At 47.7% G+C, this 19,125-nt stretch overlaps 1 protein-coding gene across 2 annotated transcripts; it reads right to left on the bottom strand.

Moving 5' to 3' along the window:
• Positions 1-1,754: 1,754 nt before the first annotated feature.
• ETHE1 (ETHE1 persulfide dioxygenase) lies at positions 1,755-18,784 on the bottom strand. 2 transcript variants are annotated; one of them, XM_060257871.1, is made up of 7 exons: positions 18,535-18,784; positions 9,319-9,463; positions 6,940-7,088; positions 5,360-5,489; positions 4,121-4,210; positions 3,616-3,732; positions 1,755-2,333 (listed from the first exon to the last, which is right to left on the bottom strand). In XM_060257871.1, the coding sequence occupies exons 1-7, from the start codon at positions 18,679-18,681 to the stop codon at positions 2,281-2,283; spliced, it is 831 nt and encodes a 276-aa protein (XP_060113854.1). In that variant the 5' UTR covers positions 18,682-18,784; the 3' UTR covers positions 1,755-2,280. The 2 variants fall into 2 exon arrangements, with proteins under 2 accessions (XP_060113854.1, XP_060113855.1); XM_060257872.1 differs by lacking the exons at positions 6,940-7,088; positions 18,535-18,784 and having other exon boundaries at positions 9,319-9,451.
• Between the last annotated feature and the right edge of the window lie 341 nt (positions 18,785-19,125).

A 19,125-nucleotide genomic window follows, 5' to 3' on the forward strand; every position in this document is an offset into this window, starting at 1 on the left:
AAGAACTGGGGAGGGGAAAATTTGAGCACAGTGACTCTCCAGCAACAGTCTCCTGATGCAGGCTGGGTCAGTTTGCAGGATTCGGTTACTGTTCTGCGCTACAAAACACTGATCTTTCAGACTGGGACATGGCAGAATCAATATTTGAAAAGGTAGAGGAAGCAAATGGAGAGTCAGGTGTGCATGGGGGTGGGGGGGGGGGAGACAAGGAAAGAGAAGCAGAGTTGTCACTGATACACAAGCAAACCGCAATCCTGCAAAGAGGTGCCACGATCCTTCAGGCTGCAGCAGCCCATGGGCATGATTCATGGCTAGAGTTTCCAGACCCGCCCCAGCCAATGGCGGGGGATGGAGGGATAGGGTTGCTAAATCCAGGTTGGAAAACTCTTGAAAATGTGGGGACGGAGCCCGGGCAGGAGAGGGAGTACAATGCCCTAGACTCCACTCTCCCAAAACATTAATGTCCTCCAAGCTAACTGACCTTTGCAGTCTGGAGACGAGCTTTAATTCTGGGGGATCCCCAGGCCCCACCTGGAAGCTGGCGTCCCTATGATGACACTCAGGGGTGGAATTCTAGCAGGAGCTCCTTTACATATTAGGCCGCACCCCCCTGATGTAGCCAATCCTCCAAGAGCTTACGAAAAAGAGCCTTGTCAGCTCCTGGAGGATTGGCTACAGCAGGGGGGGAGGGGTGCAGCCTAATATGCAAAGGTGCTCCTGCTAGAATTCCACCCCTGAGGACACTAAATATCCCAAAATTTAAGAACATCGCATGCAAACGCAGATAGGTGAAGATTGTCAAACGATTGCTCATTTCTCAACTTCCAGAGTCAGGGAAGCGAAAGCAGGTGCTCAGTAGAATGACCGTAGACCTTTAGAGGGGTTCTCCAAAATCCTCTAGCTTTCCGGGATTGTTAGCATTCCTGGATCGAGAGTGGCCTCAGCAAGCCAATCCTGCCACCTAGCGATCAGAGCCTCCAACTGCAAGCTAAAAGGACAATCAAATCTTGACCCTGCGGACTATCAAAGTACTTCAGTGCTGTGCAGAAGGAAACCTCCCTTCCCTCAAAGAACTTACAATATTTCCCCAATGGAAAGCGCCACCAAGTCTCAGATGACTTATAGCAATCTCGTAGGGTATTCAAGGCAAGAGGCAAACAGATTGGCCATTGCCTGCTTCTGCGTAGCCACCCTCCCAGCCTCCAGGCACAGACACACAAACACACACACAAAATACAAATAAATAATCTCCCATAGCCAATCAGAAGCCTTGCTGGGCAACAGCCCTACCTGGTCCCACTCACTTCCTTAAACATTTGGCACAGGTGCCAGAAAAGGTGGGCATCATGATGCCCACGGGCACAATGCAGCTGACCTGTAGCCTAGATCTGCCCTTCTCTCACTTAAGAACAGGGCTTTTTTTGTAGCAGGAGCTCCTTTGCACATTAGGCCACACACCCCTCATGCAGCCAATCCCCCGAGAGTTTACACGGCTCTTAACACAGGGCCCACTGGAAGCTCCAGGAGGATTGCCTACATCAGGGGGTGGGGCCTAATATGCAAAGGAGTCCCTGCTACAAAAAAAAGCCCTGCTGAAGACCATTCGATCTAGCCTGGCCGTGCCAGAGCAGCTGAGGTGCACATCAAGAAACCTTCCAAGGCCTTGCAGTCAAAGCGCACTGGGCTCCATCCTGCCACAGCCCCTCAGGTCCACAGCCCTCACCAGCGCCCTGCCCAGTTTGAACTCCTGCAGATAACAACAAATGCATTTTATTTGACTGTAGTAAAAAACCTTTCACAGACAGCGTCTCTCCCCGCCACCCCTGGTTTCAAAAATTCACAGTACAAAACTCTTTTGCCTTCTGATCCGATCCGGCACAGGGAAGCGGGGCCAACATATCTCTGGGGTGAAAGCAACGCAGTGCAAACTTGAAAGTGAACTGAAGTGAATCGAAAGTGAATTGAAGCTGGGCTGGAAATTTCCAAGGGCTGCAAAAAACGAAGTACCAGCAAGTACCAGGAGGGGGAGCAAGTAGATCAATCAAAAGTCTCCTTCATATCGATTTCCAGTGCAGGAAGTAAAGAACAGGAGGGACTATTTCGCCTCCCTGAGAAGCGCATTTTCTTCTTTTACCATTTTCTAGGCATCAGTGCTAAGGAAGTGGGGGTGGGGGGTGGTTTCCTTCATGGCATCCCGTCCCACTGCTACAGGGGCCCCTTTTAGGAGCCCCTTTTAGGAGCCATTTGCGGCAGAAGCCCATCCGATTGGGCAGGCAGCTGCTAAACTGCTACATCTTGGACTCCGCACTTGAGGTTTGCCGGTACTGCAAAATCTAGAAGTGACAAGAGAGAGCAGAGGTCAGCTAGAAATCTTTTGGGATTGCCTTCCTTCAGCGCCTGAGTTCCAAACCCCCAATTTTTGGCTTTCTTCTCTTTTTTTTGGGCCATAAGTTGCAGTTGAGTTGTAGTGACCCCATAGGGCAGGGGTGTCAAACTAATTTGTTATGAGGGCCGGACCTGACCTAAATGAGACCTTGTCGGGACGGGCCAGGTCATATCAGGCCGGGCCATGTATGTACCTATTTAAGATTAGGTAGCAGAGATATAAACTTTTCAAAGGTTTATAAATACGACTAAAGATTTTTAAAAACCCTTAAAACATGCTTGAATCAATAGCACCTGCTGGTCTTAAAAATGCTTTCTTTGTATTTCTCCCACAGGATCCAGGGAACTGGGCAAAGGAAGCTCTGGCTCTTTCCCTCCCTCCCCAGGGGACCAGGAGGGGGAGGAGCCTCAACCAATAGAGAAAATCGAGGTTTTGCTCCGTAGCTCTTGTGCGGTTGAGCAAGCCTGGCAAGCCAAGCTGAGATGCAAAGGGAAGCAAGAGAGGGGGAGAAGGAAGAAGACAAGAGCCAGTTGCTCAGGCCGCATGTTTGACACCACTGCCCTAGAGGGTTTTCAAGGCAAGAGACATTTAGAGGTGGCTGGTCACTGCCTGACTCTTTGGTGGTCTTCCATCCAAATACTGACTAAAGCCGACCCTGCTTGGCTTCTGAGATCTGACAAGATTGGGCTATCTGAGGCTCTGCAGGTCAGGGCTTTAAACAAAAATCAACCAGCTTCCGCCCAATTCCGGGCCAGTTGACACTGAAGAGTTTCACGGGATTTGCTCCCAAAGTGTCAGTGGGGAACAGGCCTTCAGTATGTCAACACTACATACTAAAATGGGATGAAACTGTCAAATTTGTCACCTCAGTGAACTGTATTTCTACTAGCGGGGAGAGGCAGGGAAATTCTGACGCTTAAGAACCAACAAGATTTCGGGCGTATAAACTTTTCGAGAGCCAAAGCACTCTTTGTCAGGGGTCTGATGAATTCCCCGTAAATTCTGCTCGTCTCTCAGAAGCATTGAAATTGGCTGTTTTACCACAGACCAATAGAGCTACCCTCTGAAACCCTGATGTTCTTGCCCACCCTCCTCAAACTAGCATTCTCAAGCTACTTGGGGGAGGAGGGGACATGACACTTGAACCAGGACATAGGTTTGTAGTACAGACAGGCCCTTTGACCCCACGGCTCTCCCCGAGAGAAAAGGGAGACAGAATCTGGCCTCACCGATCTGTTTGGGCTTCGGCAGGTTTAAGTTGTTCATCAGTTCCACAAAAGCCTCCAGGGGGAGAGTCAGACGAGGATTCAGGGTTCTCTCTTCCTCCACTGTGGAAACTGTTTGGCCTAAAAGCAAGGTGAGGCAGGGCATGTTGAGGGGGACGGCACACAAAGAAGAAGAAAAGATTGGATTGACACACCACCCTTCACTCGGAGTCTCAGAGTGGCTTACAATCTCCTTCCCTTCCTCTCCTCACAACTAACACCCTGTAAGAGAGGTGGGGCTGAGAGAGCTCTGACAGAAACCGCTCTTGAGAGAACAGCTCTGAGAGAACTGTGACTGACCCAAAGTCACCCAGCGGGCTGCAAGTGGAGGAGTGGGGAATCAAACCTGGTTCTCCAGATTAGAATCTACCACTCTCAACCATTACACAAAACTGGCTCTATCTTTTCCCCGCCGCTGACTGCCCAAGACTGCTTCCCCCTCTAGCATCACCATCAGGCACTGACATACCAGTATAATCATGGGCGGGGTAGATCAGGCAGTCGCCAGGGAGTGTAAAGATCTTCTCACGGACAGAGTGGTACAAAGCTTCTGGGGAACCTAAGAGGAGAAAGGGAGCTGGCTGAGACAATTCTAACTCCCTCTACTCCATTTATCCACTCAATCTGCACTCTGCACGTGGCATGGAATGAAGTTGTGGGTTGAAGGGGCAGAATCCTGAACTGTCTCACCACACAGTCCAGGTGGGGTGCAGCGTATTTTTGAAGGTGGGGGGGAGTTTTAACATAACGAACTACTGCATCAAGGGCTAGGTTAGAACATCTCTCCTTGATGACCTAACTTACTAACTGTGGGGAACTTCTCACAACAGATTGAAATTTGTCCCTGGTGAGAGAACGAAGAAGGCTATAGACAAAAGGATCCTCAGCTGTACCCGCTTCAGACTGCATTTTTGAATACTCCATGAGAAGCTCCCTGGATGTAGCAAGCTAGCTCATACAGACACACGCTGCAGTCTAAAATGAGCTCCCCCTCACCCTTTAAACCATATCCAAAATAATCTTACTTTGGTCTGGTTCAAAGAAGGAGCTATGGGGTGGTGGTGGGTGAAGCATCCTCCTGAATGCTTCCCCCCACAGCCACTAGGGAGTAGAGCTAAACTCTGCTTGCAAAATGGTACCCACCATTCCTCCCCCACTTCCTGTTTTGGGATTTAAACTGGTTTTCTGCCTAGCATGGATAGAGAAAGGACACAGATGAGAAGGAGGCGATTTGGGGATAAAATGGGATTGTGTGTTTGCGCCCACCCTGGGTGACACGTGTTGCCTTAGTGATGAGATCAAACATCCTGAGGAGGAGAAAACATTTTAGGCGGGAAAATAAAATACCCTGAGGAAACTCTGACGGAAAGGTATTCTGAGGGGACAGAAAACTGAGGAGATTTAACGTTCAATTGAATTCTATGAGGGAAAAAGAATTGCTATAAAGAAGGAAAAGAATTGTTATAAAAGAAAGAGAACATAATCTTGTGAGGTTTAGTCAAATTGTAGAAGGGAATACTATTAAAAGAGTGAAACATGGCAGAGTTCCTACAATCTGAAATTGGATTGTGTAATCCTGATGCTTAGCGAAGCAGCCAGTACTCCTACCCCAAACCCACCTGACCACAGGAAGAATCCCCTCTTCTATAATTCCCCCTCCTTCCAAAGCATTGCAGAGTCTGCTCTCCATTCACATGCACCACTGTACCCTGCTGGAAATCCGTCCGCCCGCAGCCCCGAATCAGCAAGGCGTCCCCCGTGAAGGCCATGCTCTGGTCGTTCAGCACGTAAGTCAGGCAGCCGTCCGTGTGCCCCGGAGTGGAGCGAGCTTCCAAGGCCTGCGAGGCAAGATGGAAAGAAAGCAAACCTAATGCTTTGCAAGAAAATAATAACTATTATTACATGGCATTGTGTGTAGAATAGCCAGGAGATCCTAAGATTGTCTGGCAGCCTGAAGTTGGATCACAGTTGCTTCTTTTAATCATTAGAGCTGGGGAAAGATATTAAAAAGGGCAAGGAACATGATGGAGGAATTCAAGAGCTTTCTCTAGAAGGAGAGACTGAATGGTGAATCCCCCACCTCCAGCTTTTAGAAAAATGGGGGAGGGAGGGATCCAAGAGAGAGGTTTGTAAAATTGTATGGGGTAGGCTTCTTTTAAAGCCTGTGGACTCCTTTGGCATTTTGAGAAGGGGTGGTAAACATCACCTGAAAATGGCTGCCATAGGAGGTCGAGCCAAACCCAAAATGGCAGCTACAGTAGGAGGAGCCAAATGGAATAACACCCTCCTCATACATCCTTGGAAGAAAGGAATCTTGGAAGGGGAAATAAAACCATATACTGACTAAGGAAAGCCTGGATGCTTATCACCCCACCCCACTGACTGCTGGACAACCCTTGCATTTGAATGAGGGCAGCCAACAAGAAGCTCCACCTAGTCGGGTTAGAACGGATAAAAGGAGGTACTTCTTCACCCAAAGGGTGATTAACATGTGGAATTCACTGTCACAGGAGGTGGTGGCGGCTACAAGCATAGACAGCTTCAAGACGGGGTTAGATAAAAATATGGAGCAGAGGTCCATCAGTGGCTATTAGTCACAGTGTGTGTGTGTGTATATATATATAAAATTATTGGCCACTGCGTGACACAGATTGTTGGACTGGATGGGCCATTGGCCTGATCCAACATGGCTTCTCTTATGTTCTTATGTACAATGGCCCAACCCACTTTATGGAAAGCTCAGAGGGAACCAAGGGAAGAACTGGCAGGCACCATGTTGGGGAACCCTGAGGTAGACAGAGAGGACTGTTTCTCCTTCTATTATAATGTTATTGTTCGGGAAAAACAGATGGGCCTCACAGTTGGGTCCAGCAAAAGTACATACTGCTTTGCAATATCCACAATCAGCTCAGCAATATCCACAGTTGCAAGACCCGGTAATGCCATTAGCTTAGATGGTTTTCAAAGGCGAGCACATGAATTCACACAGGAAGAGGCCTACCAAGCTCTCAACTGCAACAGCTAAATGGAAACTCCACATTTGGAGGCAATATATCTCTGAATGCTGGTGGCTACCCCCTATGAGTTCTGGTCATGGGCTTCCCGAAACCTCTGTCTGGCTGCTGCAGAAACTATGATCCCAAAAAGTTCATTCCACTTTCCTGCTTTCTAACCCCACCAGAACCAGTGGCTCTCAGAGACCCAGAATGATTAAGGGTCGAGCTAAAACCAAATGCATCTGTCTCTCTTCATTCGGCTTTGCCCAATGCGCCAACTTATGTGACTTACGAATGCCCCAAACTTCAGGGAGTGTCCTTCCCCGATCAGGATATCTGCCGAGGCCCCGCTGTCCCGGGAGATAACACTCCGACATCCAGGCAAGAGCTGCTTCAGAAGGCCAGTGCCTGTGATGTGGTCGGCGTGGCAATGGGTGTTGACTGCAAAGGAGTGGGGGATGGAATGGGACAAAAGACCAAACTGTAAGAACATAAGAGAAGCCATGTTGGAGCAGGCCAATAGCCCATGAGTTTCAACACTGTAAGAACATAAGAGAAGCCATGCTGGATTGGACCAATGGCCCATCCAGTCCAGTGTCCAGTGGCCAAAAAATCCAGGTGCCATCAGGAGGTCCACCAGTGGGGTCAGGACACTAGAAGCCCTCCTACTGTCCCCCCCCCCCCCCAGGCACCAAGAAAACAGCATCTCTGCTCCAGACAATGGCTAATAGCCACTGATGGACCTCTGCTCTATTTGTTTATCCAATCCCCTCTTGAAACTGGTTATGCTGGCAGCCATCATCATCTCATGAGTCAGTGAACTCCATGTGTTCCTTTGGGTGAAGAAGGACTTCCTTTTATCCATTCTAACCCAACTGCTCAGCAATTTCATTGAGTGCCCACAAGTTCTTGTATTGTGAAAAATGAAGAAAAGGACTTCTTTCTCTAACTTCTGTGTCACACTCAGTGTCACACACAGTGGCCATCAGGAGGTCCATCAGTGGAGCCAGGACATTAGAAGCCCTCCCACTGTGTCCCCCCATGCACCAAGAATACAGAGCAACACTGCCCCAGACAGAGAGTTCCGACAATACGCTGTGGCTAACAGCCACTGATGGACCTCTGCTCCATATGCTTATCCAATCCCCTCTTGAAGTTGTGTACACCTCCCACATTACCGTCATCTCTGGACACAGAACTGAGCACTAACCCACTTTTCTCTCGGCCTACAGTCTTCAGTCCCACCTGCTTATGACTACCATGGAAACACCAGGGGTGTGTGTGGGGGGGGAAAATAATTTCCAAGCATATTTTTTTCCACTATAAACATGCTTGAAGAATGTTACATCCTGCCAATTACAGATTTGTTAATAACGTTTTCTCCAATACTGGGCCCCAGTTGCAGGCTGGCGGGAGGCACAGATAGAAATATTTTAATAAACGGTTTAACTAGATTTAGGCAGGGGTCTTTTTGAGTACAGGAACACATTTCTGGATGGCTTGGGGGTGTGGCCTAATATACACATGAGCTTTTTCTTTAAAAGGCCCTGCGTGAAACAATGGTGACCCCCAGGGGGTGCGGCCTAATATGCAAATGAGTTCATGCTGGGCTTTTTCTACAAAAAAAGCCCTGAATTTAGAAGTTTAAGGGAGCGGAGGGGTGGGGGGGGGGAATAGATCCACCCCAATAGCTTACAAACTGGCTGAGAGAGCCACTGCGGTGCAGTGGTTGAAGTGTGGGTCTAGGATCTGGGAGAACCCAGTTTGAATCCCCACGTGGCGGTGGAAGCTTGCTGTGTGACCTTGGGCCCGTCACACACATTCAGTTTGACCTTCTTTATAGGGGAGGAGAGAACAATGAAAGTTCTTTTGGGTCCCCCACTGGACAGGAAGGAAGGATATAAATCAAGAAATGAATATAGCAGAGCGTAAACGGCTCTCAACAATCCCATGGTGTTCTTCAAAATCTCAATTTAAAAATCAAACTGAGCATTCTAAAATCAGGCGTTTCCAATTCAGTTGGGAACGTTTTTGGATTTTCAAAGGATCACCGTGACCAATTCCAGTTCTGACTGGATGGATACTCAAGACCAGGGCTTTTTTTTTTTTTGTAGCAGGAACTCCTTTGCATATTAGGCCACACACTCCTAATGTAGCCAATCCTTCAAGAGCTTACAGTAGGCCCTGTAAGTTCTAGAAGGACTGATTACATCAAGGGGGCACAGCCTAATATGCAAAGGAGTTCCTGCTACAAAAAAAGGCCCTGCTCAGAGCCGCTGTGATTAAAAGCCTTCCAATTCGTTCCTGAGGTTGCTGTTCTACAATCAGGGGCCTGTCAACTGAAGCTCGATTCAGAAGCAAGTAAGCCTTCCAATGGTGGAAACGGCACAGGCCCCTTTCCTTTCTTGCCAATTTAATCTAGACTTCCAGGAGAAAGGGGTGGAGATTGGACATTTGTCCTCGAAGTCAAACGATTCGCTTTATTAACTTCATTTATTTTCTGCTTTTCCGCCCTGGGTCTCCAAGCCATGCCCAAGCAGCATCTTGCTGACTACTGACTACTCCTGAAAAAGCAGAGCTTTTAGGTACCTTCAGCTCCTACCGACAACAGGCCGATCCCCTTCCAAAGACCTATGTTCAGTCAGGGCACACGTAGACCACCTGGTCTCACCTGCATAGAGTAAGTTAAGCCCCAGCTGCTTCACGAGCGTCGTGTCTCTCTGGGCCGTCTCCAGAACTGGGTCAATCAGAACCGCCTCCTTGGTCTTTGGGTCTGCCAGCAAGTAGGTGTATGTGAAGCTTTCGGCTTCAAAGAGCTGGTGGGGAAAGAGACAGTCAGTGAGTCTAGGGAAGAACCGGAGGTTTCACACGCTCTGCATTTGCTCCAAACCTTCCGGAATTAACTGGCATTGTTGAGGGAGAGGAATGTTTTATTCCTCATTGCACTGTTCCTTTTGTTGGCTCTAAACCAGGGGTAGCCTATGGTAGCTCTCCAAATGTTTTTTTGCCTACAACTCCCATCAGCCCCAGCCATTGGCCATGCTGGCTGGGGCTGATGGGAGTTGTAGGCAAAAAAACATCTGGAGAGCTACCGTGGCCACCCCTGCTCTAAACCATTGTTTTATGGAGCTTTATCGTTTTATTACGAAAAAGTTCCTGCCAACTTGCTTGAAAGCACTGCACATTAAATGGTGCGTCAGTGACAGAACTGAGAATCTATATCCAGACCCAAGACTAGAGATGTAAAATTTCTGGAAATTTTGAACCTTTTTTTTTTTGGGGGGGGGGGGGAATATACCGTATTTTTCACACCATAAGACGCACTTCCCCCCCCAAAAAAAAGTGGGGGGAAAAGGGTAGTTTTTTTGGGGGGGGGATATAATTTTTTTGAAAAATTGATAAAAATGCTACATTAGCACTTCTTTTTTCTTTTCCCAATTGAAGAAGAAGAAGATGATATTGGATTTATATCCCGCCCTCCACTCCAAAGAGTCTCAGAGCGGCTCACAATCTCCTTTACCTTCCTCCCCCACAACAAACACCCTGTGAGGTGGGTGGGGCTGGAGAGGGCTCTCACAGCAGCTGCCCTTTCAAGGACAACTCCTGCCAGAGCTATGGCTGACCCAAGGCCATTCCAGCAGGTGCAAGTGGAGGAGTGGGGAATCAAACCCGGTTCTCCCAGATAAGAGTCCACACACTTAACCACTACACCAAACTGGCTCTCTGAAAGTCATTCTGTTACTTTAGGGACATAAAATATGACTTTGGACAATTTTACTTGGCATGAAATTATCACAGCTAGCATATTAAAAATACAGTGCATCCAAACAATGATTATAAACAGAATTTACTTTTTAAATAATATTTATTTGTAATTGTAACAAATGGAGCAACAATCTGCTGAAATGTTTACTAGCTTATGTGGAACAGACAAAAAACCTCCACAAAACAATTTTTTAAAAATCCAGAAGTAACCATTATGCATATTTCCTCTCCACAGTATTAAATAAAAATCTCATTCTCATAAAAAGAATTGTAGAGGGGGGAAGTGTCTAGAAGGGAGTGTAGGACTAAGTTTCAATGAATGGGCATGACCTAGGACTTCCTTGTCCTCAGTGCACAAAAATTAGAATAATCTAATACCATACATATTTTTTAGAAATGATTTGGAAAATATTTGAACACCTCATCATAAAATATTTTATTCATCATGAAAATAAAACATTCCATAATCAATTTTTTTCTTTTCTTCAATTTTTCCAATTTTTCAGAAAAAAACAAAAAAGGCTCCAGGAAAAAAACTGTGTGTGGGGGGGAAGGTTTTTTTTCTGAATTTTTCCAGTTTTTTTCCGGGCCTTCACATCTCTACCCAAGACTTTTTCTTGGCATTGAAGCCTTTAAAGATATCTAGCGGGGTGTCAAACATGCGGCCCAGGAGCTGAATTTGGCCCCCAGAGGACTCCTATCAGGTCCCCAAGCAACAGGCTGTCTTCTGCTTCCTTCTCCCTCTCTCTTGCTTCCTTCTGCATCATAGCTTGTTTTGTCAGACTTCCTCAATTGCACAGGAGCTACAGAGCAAAACCATGACTTTCACCATTGGCTGAGGCTCTTCCCTTTGGAAGGGTTGGAGGAATAGCTTGCTTTGCCAGGCTCTCTCAATCGTACAGCAGAGCTACTGAGCCAAGCCTCTCTTCCTTCTATTGGCTGAGGCTTCTCCCCTTCCTGCTCCCCTAGGGGAAGGAAGGAAAGAACCAGAGCTTCCTTTGCCCAGTTCCCTAGATTGCACAGGAAAGATACCAAGAAAGCACCTTAAGACCAATGAGTGCTAATGTTTTAAGCATGTTTTATTTTAGGCTTTGTGTTTTGTCAAGTCTGTCTATAACTCTGGCTCAACCAAAGAGCATGCTGGGTAAAACCAAAGTATAACCAAATGCTGCTAGCAAACCCTCTCCTATCCCCCCTCCCAGTAGAGAGTGTTCCTGCTTTGAAATGGAAATGTGTGAAAAGTCTTATCTGTGCCTTCTCAGCTCAGGCTCAGGGGGAGAGGAAGGAGCCTGGAGTATCAACGCCAAATGGGCCTCTAATCAACTTGAGAATGTATTTGTAACATCTATGTGTGAATGTCCTCTGCACAATTCCCTCTCCCCGTAGGAATCCCTTTGAAGTATCCCTTATATGCAATGTATCTACTGTATGTACTTTAGTCTTTTCAAGCCTTGGCTTAGGCCACAAGTATCAGTATCAATAAAATAGTTTCTTTGTACTTACATCGACTCATCATTGAATCTGCAGACTTGACATGTTTTGTCTGTGTCCCTTATAAAGTTTATACCTGTTACCTGACATTATATTTTATGACACACATGGCTAGGCCCAACAAGGTCTCCTTTATGCCAGATCCGCCCCTCATAACAACTGAGTTTGACACCCCTGATCTATATGTTAAAAAGAAGAGTTGTAAGCAAGCATAGCAGCTAGACTCAAATTCAGTAGCATGCAAGAGACCAACAAAAATTTCAGGGGACCAGTCATCCAGAGTAAAAGTGCCTCTTAATATTAAGAAGGCGCCAGACATTTTTTTATTGGGATTACAAATGGAAACATTTCAAAACCAAGATAGAACAATAATTTGGTACATGCTTTCAGCTGCACGGACATTAAGAACATAAGAGAAGCCATGTTGGATCAGGCCAATGGCCCATCCAGTCCAACACTCTGTGTCACACAGTGGCCACAAAAAATTATATATCTATATATACACACATATATATACACACTGTGGCTAATAGCCACTGATGGACCTCTGCTCCATATTTTTATCTAACCCCCTCTTGAAGCTGTCTATGCTTGTACCCGCCACCACCTCCTGTGGCAGTGAATTCCACATGTTAATCACCCTTTGGGTGAAGAAGTACTTCCTTTTATCCATTTTAACCTGACTGCTCAGCAATTTCATCAAATGCCCACAAGCATTTGATGAAATTGCACCTCAAAATATGCGCAAACATGGAAGCAAGATAAACTACCAGAAAGGTGGGAGTGGACTTTGAAAGTTATGCACTGGAGTGAAATGGACAAGTTTACAAGAATCTTAAAAGAACAAGATCTAGAGAAGTTTAAAAATGAGCGGGGAAAATTTCAAAAGTACACTGAAAAACAATGGAAAGTTAAAGGACATTTGGTGATTTTTGACAATGGTTAATCTCTAAATGGTTAATGGTTAATCTCTAAAAACAATTTTATATGGATTACAGTTTTAAAAAATGAGATTATTGGACTATATCTTTTTCTTTTCTTTGTGAAAGACTATAAAGGACTACTATCGAGTTGGAGTACAAATATGGGGTTTTTCTTCTTTTTAATGTTTTTTCTTTATAAAGCAAGATTCTTTAATAGAGTTTATTACCTTCTAACAAAGCAATAGGGAACAGTTTGTAAAGGGGGTGAAACCTGCACTGCCGGGGGTCACGAAAAGGGTGGAGGGGTGAAGAAAATGTAATGTATGTGTATTAATCTTTAATAACCAATGATGATATGAAAAATTACAATATATTACATTATAATAAATTGTTTTAAAGATAGAGTAAAAGTGCCCTTTGCCAGATACTATAGGTAAACATGAAAAGTTAACACTATCTGTACTGATAATCCAAATGACATCGTTAAAGTCCATAAAACAATTCACAGTGACCGTGATCTTTGAAAAACCTGATTGCTTGGAGGGAGGGGGTATTTTTCAGCAGTACAGACTCAGTCTGGCCATTTCGGCTTCAGAATTTAGCAATCTATACTTTCACAGTGAGAGCAGTTTTCTGTTCAGGCCATTTTGCCTGCATCCAGTATTTTGGGCTGCAGTTCAATCTCAGTCCCACCTACAGCACTCATTTAATTATCACGGCATCCAGGGCCTTTTTTGTAGCAGGAACTCCTTTGCATATTAGGCCACACACCCCCATGTAGCCAATCCTCCTGGAGCTTATAGTAGGCCCTGGACTAAGAGCCATGTCAGCTCTTGGAGGATTGGCTACATCAGGGGGTGTGGCCTAATATGCAAAGGAGTTCCTGCTACCCCCCCCCCCAAAAAAAACATGACTGCATCTGATGCCCAAGCAAGAGCCAGCCTGGTGCAGTGGTTGGATCTGGGTTCAAATTCCAACTCAGCTATGTAGCTTAGTGGGTGATCCTGGTACAGTCCACTTTCTCACACCCTCGCCTACCCTGCAGGGGTGTTTTGGAGATAAGGTGGCAAAGGGTTCACATTGAAAGTGATAAGGCACATAAATGGAGTTGAAAAGTAAAGTACTGTTAATGATCAAGCTAATTGCAGCCCAAAGAACCTCAAATGCTCTGCTGAACCAGACAATATAAGAGTGGGAAATGCTGTCAAGGCACAACTTACTTAAAGTGACCCAGAACGGGCATTCAAGGCAAGAGGTGAACAGAGGTGATTTGCCATTATCTGCTTCTGCATTAGGAGCACTGCCAAGATTCTAAAAATCGGAGGCATTTTTAAAAAGTCAGAGGGCACCCTTTCCTAGGGCTTTTTTTTTTTTTGTAGCAGGAGCTCCTTTGCATATTAGGCCACACACCCCTGATGCAGCCAATCCTCCAAGAGCTTGCAGGACTCTTAGTACAGGGCCTATTGTAAGTTCCAGGATGATTGGCTACATCAGAGGCGCGTAACCTAATATGCCAAGGAGTTCCTGCTATGAAAAAAAGCCCTGCCCTTTCCCATCCACTGTGCGACTTGCCGCCCTTCAGAAGCTTTCTCGGGTAGGGGCAAAAGCTGGAGACTCTGAAAGAGGCAGCCGACACTAAAACTTTGGAGACAAGGAGAGACTGCACCTTGCGTGCAAGCAGGGGGGTTTCCTTCCACCTCCCTCTTCCCCACCCCAGTGATTTGCAGCCAGCAGCTCCATTCATCCCCCCCCCCCACCTGGCCTATTCCATGCGGCTTCCTCCGTCTCCCTCCTCTCCAACTGCTACTTTTGCTGCTGCAGTGCACTGTGCCCTGCTCAGCTCTCCCGGCTCTGGCTGCCGCTGATGATGCTTCACTGGCTCAGTCACGGCAAAGCGAAGCGAAGTGCAGGGTGCACCCCAGAGGGCCACTTGGAAGCTGGCCCCGGCCTGGAACTCGTGGGGCAGGGCCCTCACAGGCCCCTCCATGGCTATGGGCCTGCTCTGCGTGGCAAACAAGGACTTCCTCTGCAGAATAAAGAACGAGTTTATTGACGCTTTGGTACATACATCTATGAAAAGAGAGCCAGTTTGCCAGCTGAGAGCCAGTTTGGTGTCGTGGTTAAGTGTGCGGACTCTTATCTGGGAGAACCGGGTTTGATTCCCCACTCCTCCACTTATAGCTGCTGGAATGGCCTTGGGTCAGCCATAGCTCTGGCAGAAGTTGTCCTTGAAAGGGCAGACTCTTATCTGGGAGAACTGGGTTTGATTCCCCACTCCTCCACTTGCACCTGCTAGAATAGCCTTGGGTCAGCCATTGCTCTTGTAGGAGTTGTCCTTGAAAGGGCAGCTGCTGTGAGAGTCCTCTCAGCCCCACCCATCTCACAGGGTGTTTGTTGTGAGGGGGAAAGTTATAGGAGATTGTAAGCCGCTCTGAGTCTCTGATTCAGAGAGAAGGGTGGGGTATAAATCTGCAGTCTTCTTCTTAAAGAAAAAGCATATTAAAAATTACAGTCTTTCATAGATAGATTGGCTAGTATGAATAACAGATGCACGTTTCGTTCCTTAAAGAGATATGCTATTGAACATTTTGTTAAGTAGTCAATAGAAAACCTAACAGACTCTAATACTTATCGAGCCAGGTGAAACAATGAGAAATGATGAGGTGCAGGGTTAGAATAAATATTTAAATTGGATGCCTAAACTTTACCCACAGAGAGAGTAAAGGTAAAGGTATTCCCCTGCGCAAGCACCAGTCGTTTTCAACTCTGAGGTGACGTTGCTTTCACAACATTTTCATGGCAGACTTATTTATGGGGTGGTTTGCCCTTGCCTTCCCCAGTCATCTACACTTTCGCCCCAGCAAGCTGGGTACTCGTTTTACCGACCTCGGAAGGATGGAAGGCTGAGTCAACCTGGAGCCGGCTACCTGAACCAGCTTCCTCTGGGATCTAACTCAGGTCGTTAACAGGGGGCTCTGTCTGCAGTACTGCAGCTTTACCACTCTGTGCCACGGGGCTCTTCTACAGAGCGAGTAGGAAGTTTAATAAATAGATTGGACGAAAACGTAAAAAGCAATCAATACTAATAGTAGGTGAACGAAAAGGATACCAAATAAAGAAAAAAAAGAGAGAACAGAAAAAAACTAAAATCAAATAAATTTTCAAATAAACTTTAACAATTAACTTGTGTCGTGGCTAAAGTGGAGTAACACAGTGTAAGAGTGTGAAGTGTGGCATTGCAGTTTCCTATCCAAGTCCCCGTAAACAGCTGAGGCCTTCCCCAAAGACATGCACCAGGATTCTCACCCTGCATCAGAAGAAAAAGTTATCCTTATTTAGGTATTAAAAGAGGCACCGGGACAGTTAGCGAAAAATATGTGGGTTTATTCACAACACAAGGGGAGGAGATGGAAAGAGATAGAACACAGCTCCTTCAGGAAATGAAAGGAAGCGCCACTGAACCTAAGGGACTTTTCCCTGCAGTGCCTACGTGCCTGAACTCCAGGAAAGAGATTTACAGCTCCAATCTGTGTTTACTCTGAAGTCTCGGTAACAGCTGGGTGTGTAAGAACAGAGATGCAATGCATGCTAGAAAATTGGAGCTGTTGAACTCTGACTTTATTCCTTTTTTGGCGGTACGGCAGCTGGCCCCTTTTCTGGAGCATGACGACTCACCAATGGTGATCCACGCTATGGTCACCTCGAGAATAGATCACTGTAATGCCTTCTACATGGGGCTACCCTTGACACTGACTTGAAAATTACAGCTAGTGCAGAACACTGAAGCGCGGTTGTTAATGGGGCTCCCTCGATGGGAGCACGTTCGACCAGTGCTGAAAGAGCTGCCCTGGCTACCTATTGTGTTCCGAGTCCGTTTCAAGGTGTTGGTATTGACCTTAAAGCCCTATACGGTTGGGGGCCTGCCTATCTAGGGGACCGCTTTTCTCCGCATGTTCCCCAGAGAGCACTGAATTCAGGGACACAAAACCTACTGTCCATTCCTGGACCAAGGGAGGCCAGGCTGTGTTCTACACGAGCTAGGGCCTTCTCGGTGGCAGCACCAGAAATGTGGAATGCACGCAAAAGCTCATACCATGACTAAGCCTTTATTGGTCTTAAAAGTGCCACAAAATTTGCTCTAATGCTACAGACCAAGGGTGGCCAAACTTGCTTAACATAAGAGCCACATAGAATAAATATCAGTTTGAGAGCTAAGGAAGGAAGGAAGGAAGGAAGGAAGGAAGGAAGGAAGGAAGGAAGGAAGGAAGGAAGGAAGGAAGGAAGGAAGGAAGGAAGGAAGGAAGGAAGGAAGGAAGGAGGGAGGGAAAAGAAAGCAACTTTAAATGCATTCTCCAAGCTGCTGACTTCTCCAAGCTGGCTGATGGGGAAGTTGGAGGCTTCAAGAGCCACACAGCATGTGTGAAAGATCCTCATAAGGCTTCTGAGCCACAGTTTGGCCATCCCTGCTACAGACCAGCGACTGCCCACCTGGATCCCGGATCAGCAACTGGAGAAATCTTCCCTGTTGAAATTACCAGGAGCTTTTTAAGGGTGCCACATGGGAAACCCACGATTCGGAGCCATCAGCGCTGCCTTCGCACCATCCTCAACATCCACTGGAGTGACTTTGTGACCAACACTGAAGTCCTCAAGCGGGCAGAGGTTACCAGCATCGAGGCACTGCTGTTGAAGACGCAGCTGCGCTGGGCAGGGCATATTTCTAGGATGGAAAACCACCGCCTTCCCAAGATTGCCCTGTATGGCGAACTCTCCACCGGCCATCGAAATAGAGGGGCACCAAAGAAGAGGTACAAGGACTCCTTGAAGAAATCCCTTAGCACCTGTCACATCAACCATCACCAGTGGTCTGACCTAGCCTCAGATCGCAAAGCATGGAGGCACACCATCCACCAGGCTGTCTCTTCCTTTGAGAACACACGCATAGCTGGTCTTGAGGACAAAAGGAGATTGAGGAAGAATCGCACTGCTACAGCACCAACCCCAAATCAGACTTTTCCCTGCAGCCGCTGTGGCCGGACCTGCCTGTCCCACATTGGTCTTGTCAGCCACCAGCGAGCCTGCAGCAAACGTGGACTATTGCACCCTTCTTAAATCTTCGTTCGCGAAGCCAAGCCGAGAGAGAGAGAGAGAGAGACATGGGAAAGGAAACGCACTTTTTACCCACAACAGGAACTGTACTTGCTATAGCTATTGGACTAGATTAAATTATCTCAGATTAAAAATGTGTCCTGTTTGTCTTTCCAGCCTCCAGGTGGAGCCTGGAGATCTCTCAGAATTCCAGCTGATCTCCAGACTACAGAGATTAATCCCATTGGAGAAAATGGCTATTTAGAAGACGAACTTTATGGCATTATATATAACCCGTTGAGGCCCCTCTCCATCCTCCACCCTCAAATTCTCCAACCCAGAGTTTGCAACAACGTGTACACCGCTATCCGTAGCAACAAGCAATGTCACAGGGTTGCCAGCTCCAGTTTAGGGAACTCCGGGAGGTTTGGAGGTGGAGCCTGGGGAGAGCAGGGGCTTCAGTGGGGTACAATGCCCTACAGTCTACCCTCCAAAGGGGAACTGATCTCCGTAGCCTGGAGATGAGCAGTCATTCCGAGGGATCCCCAGGTCCCACCTGGAGGTTGGCATCCTCAGGCTCCGTTCCGGTTTCCCCTGCCGCTTCTCCAGCAAAGGCTCACCTGTCGGAAGAGCAGTCCCTGGCGCTGGGCGGAGCCGGCGCCGTAGTCTCTGCGGGGGAGGCCGTCGGGGGGCCGGGCGCGGCGCAGGGCCAGGGAGCGCAGCGCGGCGGAGGCGGCACCCGCGGGGCATCTCCGGGGCAGCCACATGGAGGGAGGCGCGGCACCCTTCGAGGAACGGCTGGCAGACGGCGAAGCGGCGCCTTCGGAAAGCGCCCCGGCCAGGAAGCGGTGCTGGGAGTCAGCCCCGGGGGAGGAGCCGGCCCGGGAGGCCGGGCTTTCCTTAAGGGCGCTCTGCGGAAGAGGCAGGCTGCCCGCCCGCTAGGGGAATACGTTCCGGGGCGCGGGAAGAGAGCGCGCCCCCTGCAAAGGATAGACCAGCGGCGTCAAACATGCAGTTTGGGGGCCGAGTCCTCGGAGGCCTCCAAGTCACTGGCTGCGCTCTGCTGCCTTCTCTTGCCTCCTTCCGCGTCACAGCTGGCTTTGCAAGGCTTGCTCAACGGCACAGGAGCTACAGACCAGCAAGATGCCCGGGGTTTTCACGGAGCTACTGGGCCCAAGGCTTGCTCTTCTCCGGGACACCCACATGGGTTT

The sequence above is a fragment of the Heteronotia binoei genome, chromosome 17 (assembly GCF_032191835.1).
Source record: "Heteronotia binoei isolate CCM8104 ecotype False Entrance Well chromosome 17, APGP_CSIRO_Hbin_v1, whole genome shotgun sequence".
Classification (NCBI taxonomy): domain Eukaryota; kingdom Metazoa; phylum Chordata; class Lepidosauria; order Squamata; family Gekkonidae; genus Heteronotia; species Heteronotia binoei.

Coding starts and splice junctions, on each gene's coding strand:
- ETHE1 (XM_060257871.1), bottom strand. CDS start 18,681: ATGTGGCTGCCCCGGAGATGCCCCGCGGGTGCCGCCTCCGCCGCGCTG. Junction 9,464..18,534: donor AGGGACTGCTCTTCCGACAG/GTGAGCCTTTGC, acceptor TTTCCCCACCAG/CTCTTTGAAGCCGAAAGCTT. Junction 2,334..3,615: donor GCCGAAGCCCAAACAGATCG/GTGAGGCCAGAT, acceptor TGTCACTTCTAG/ATTTTGCAGTACCGGCAAAC.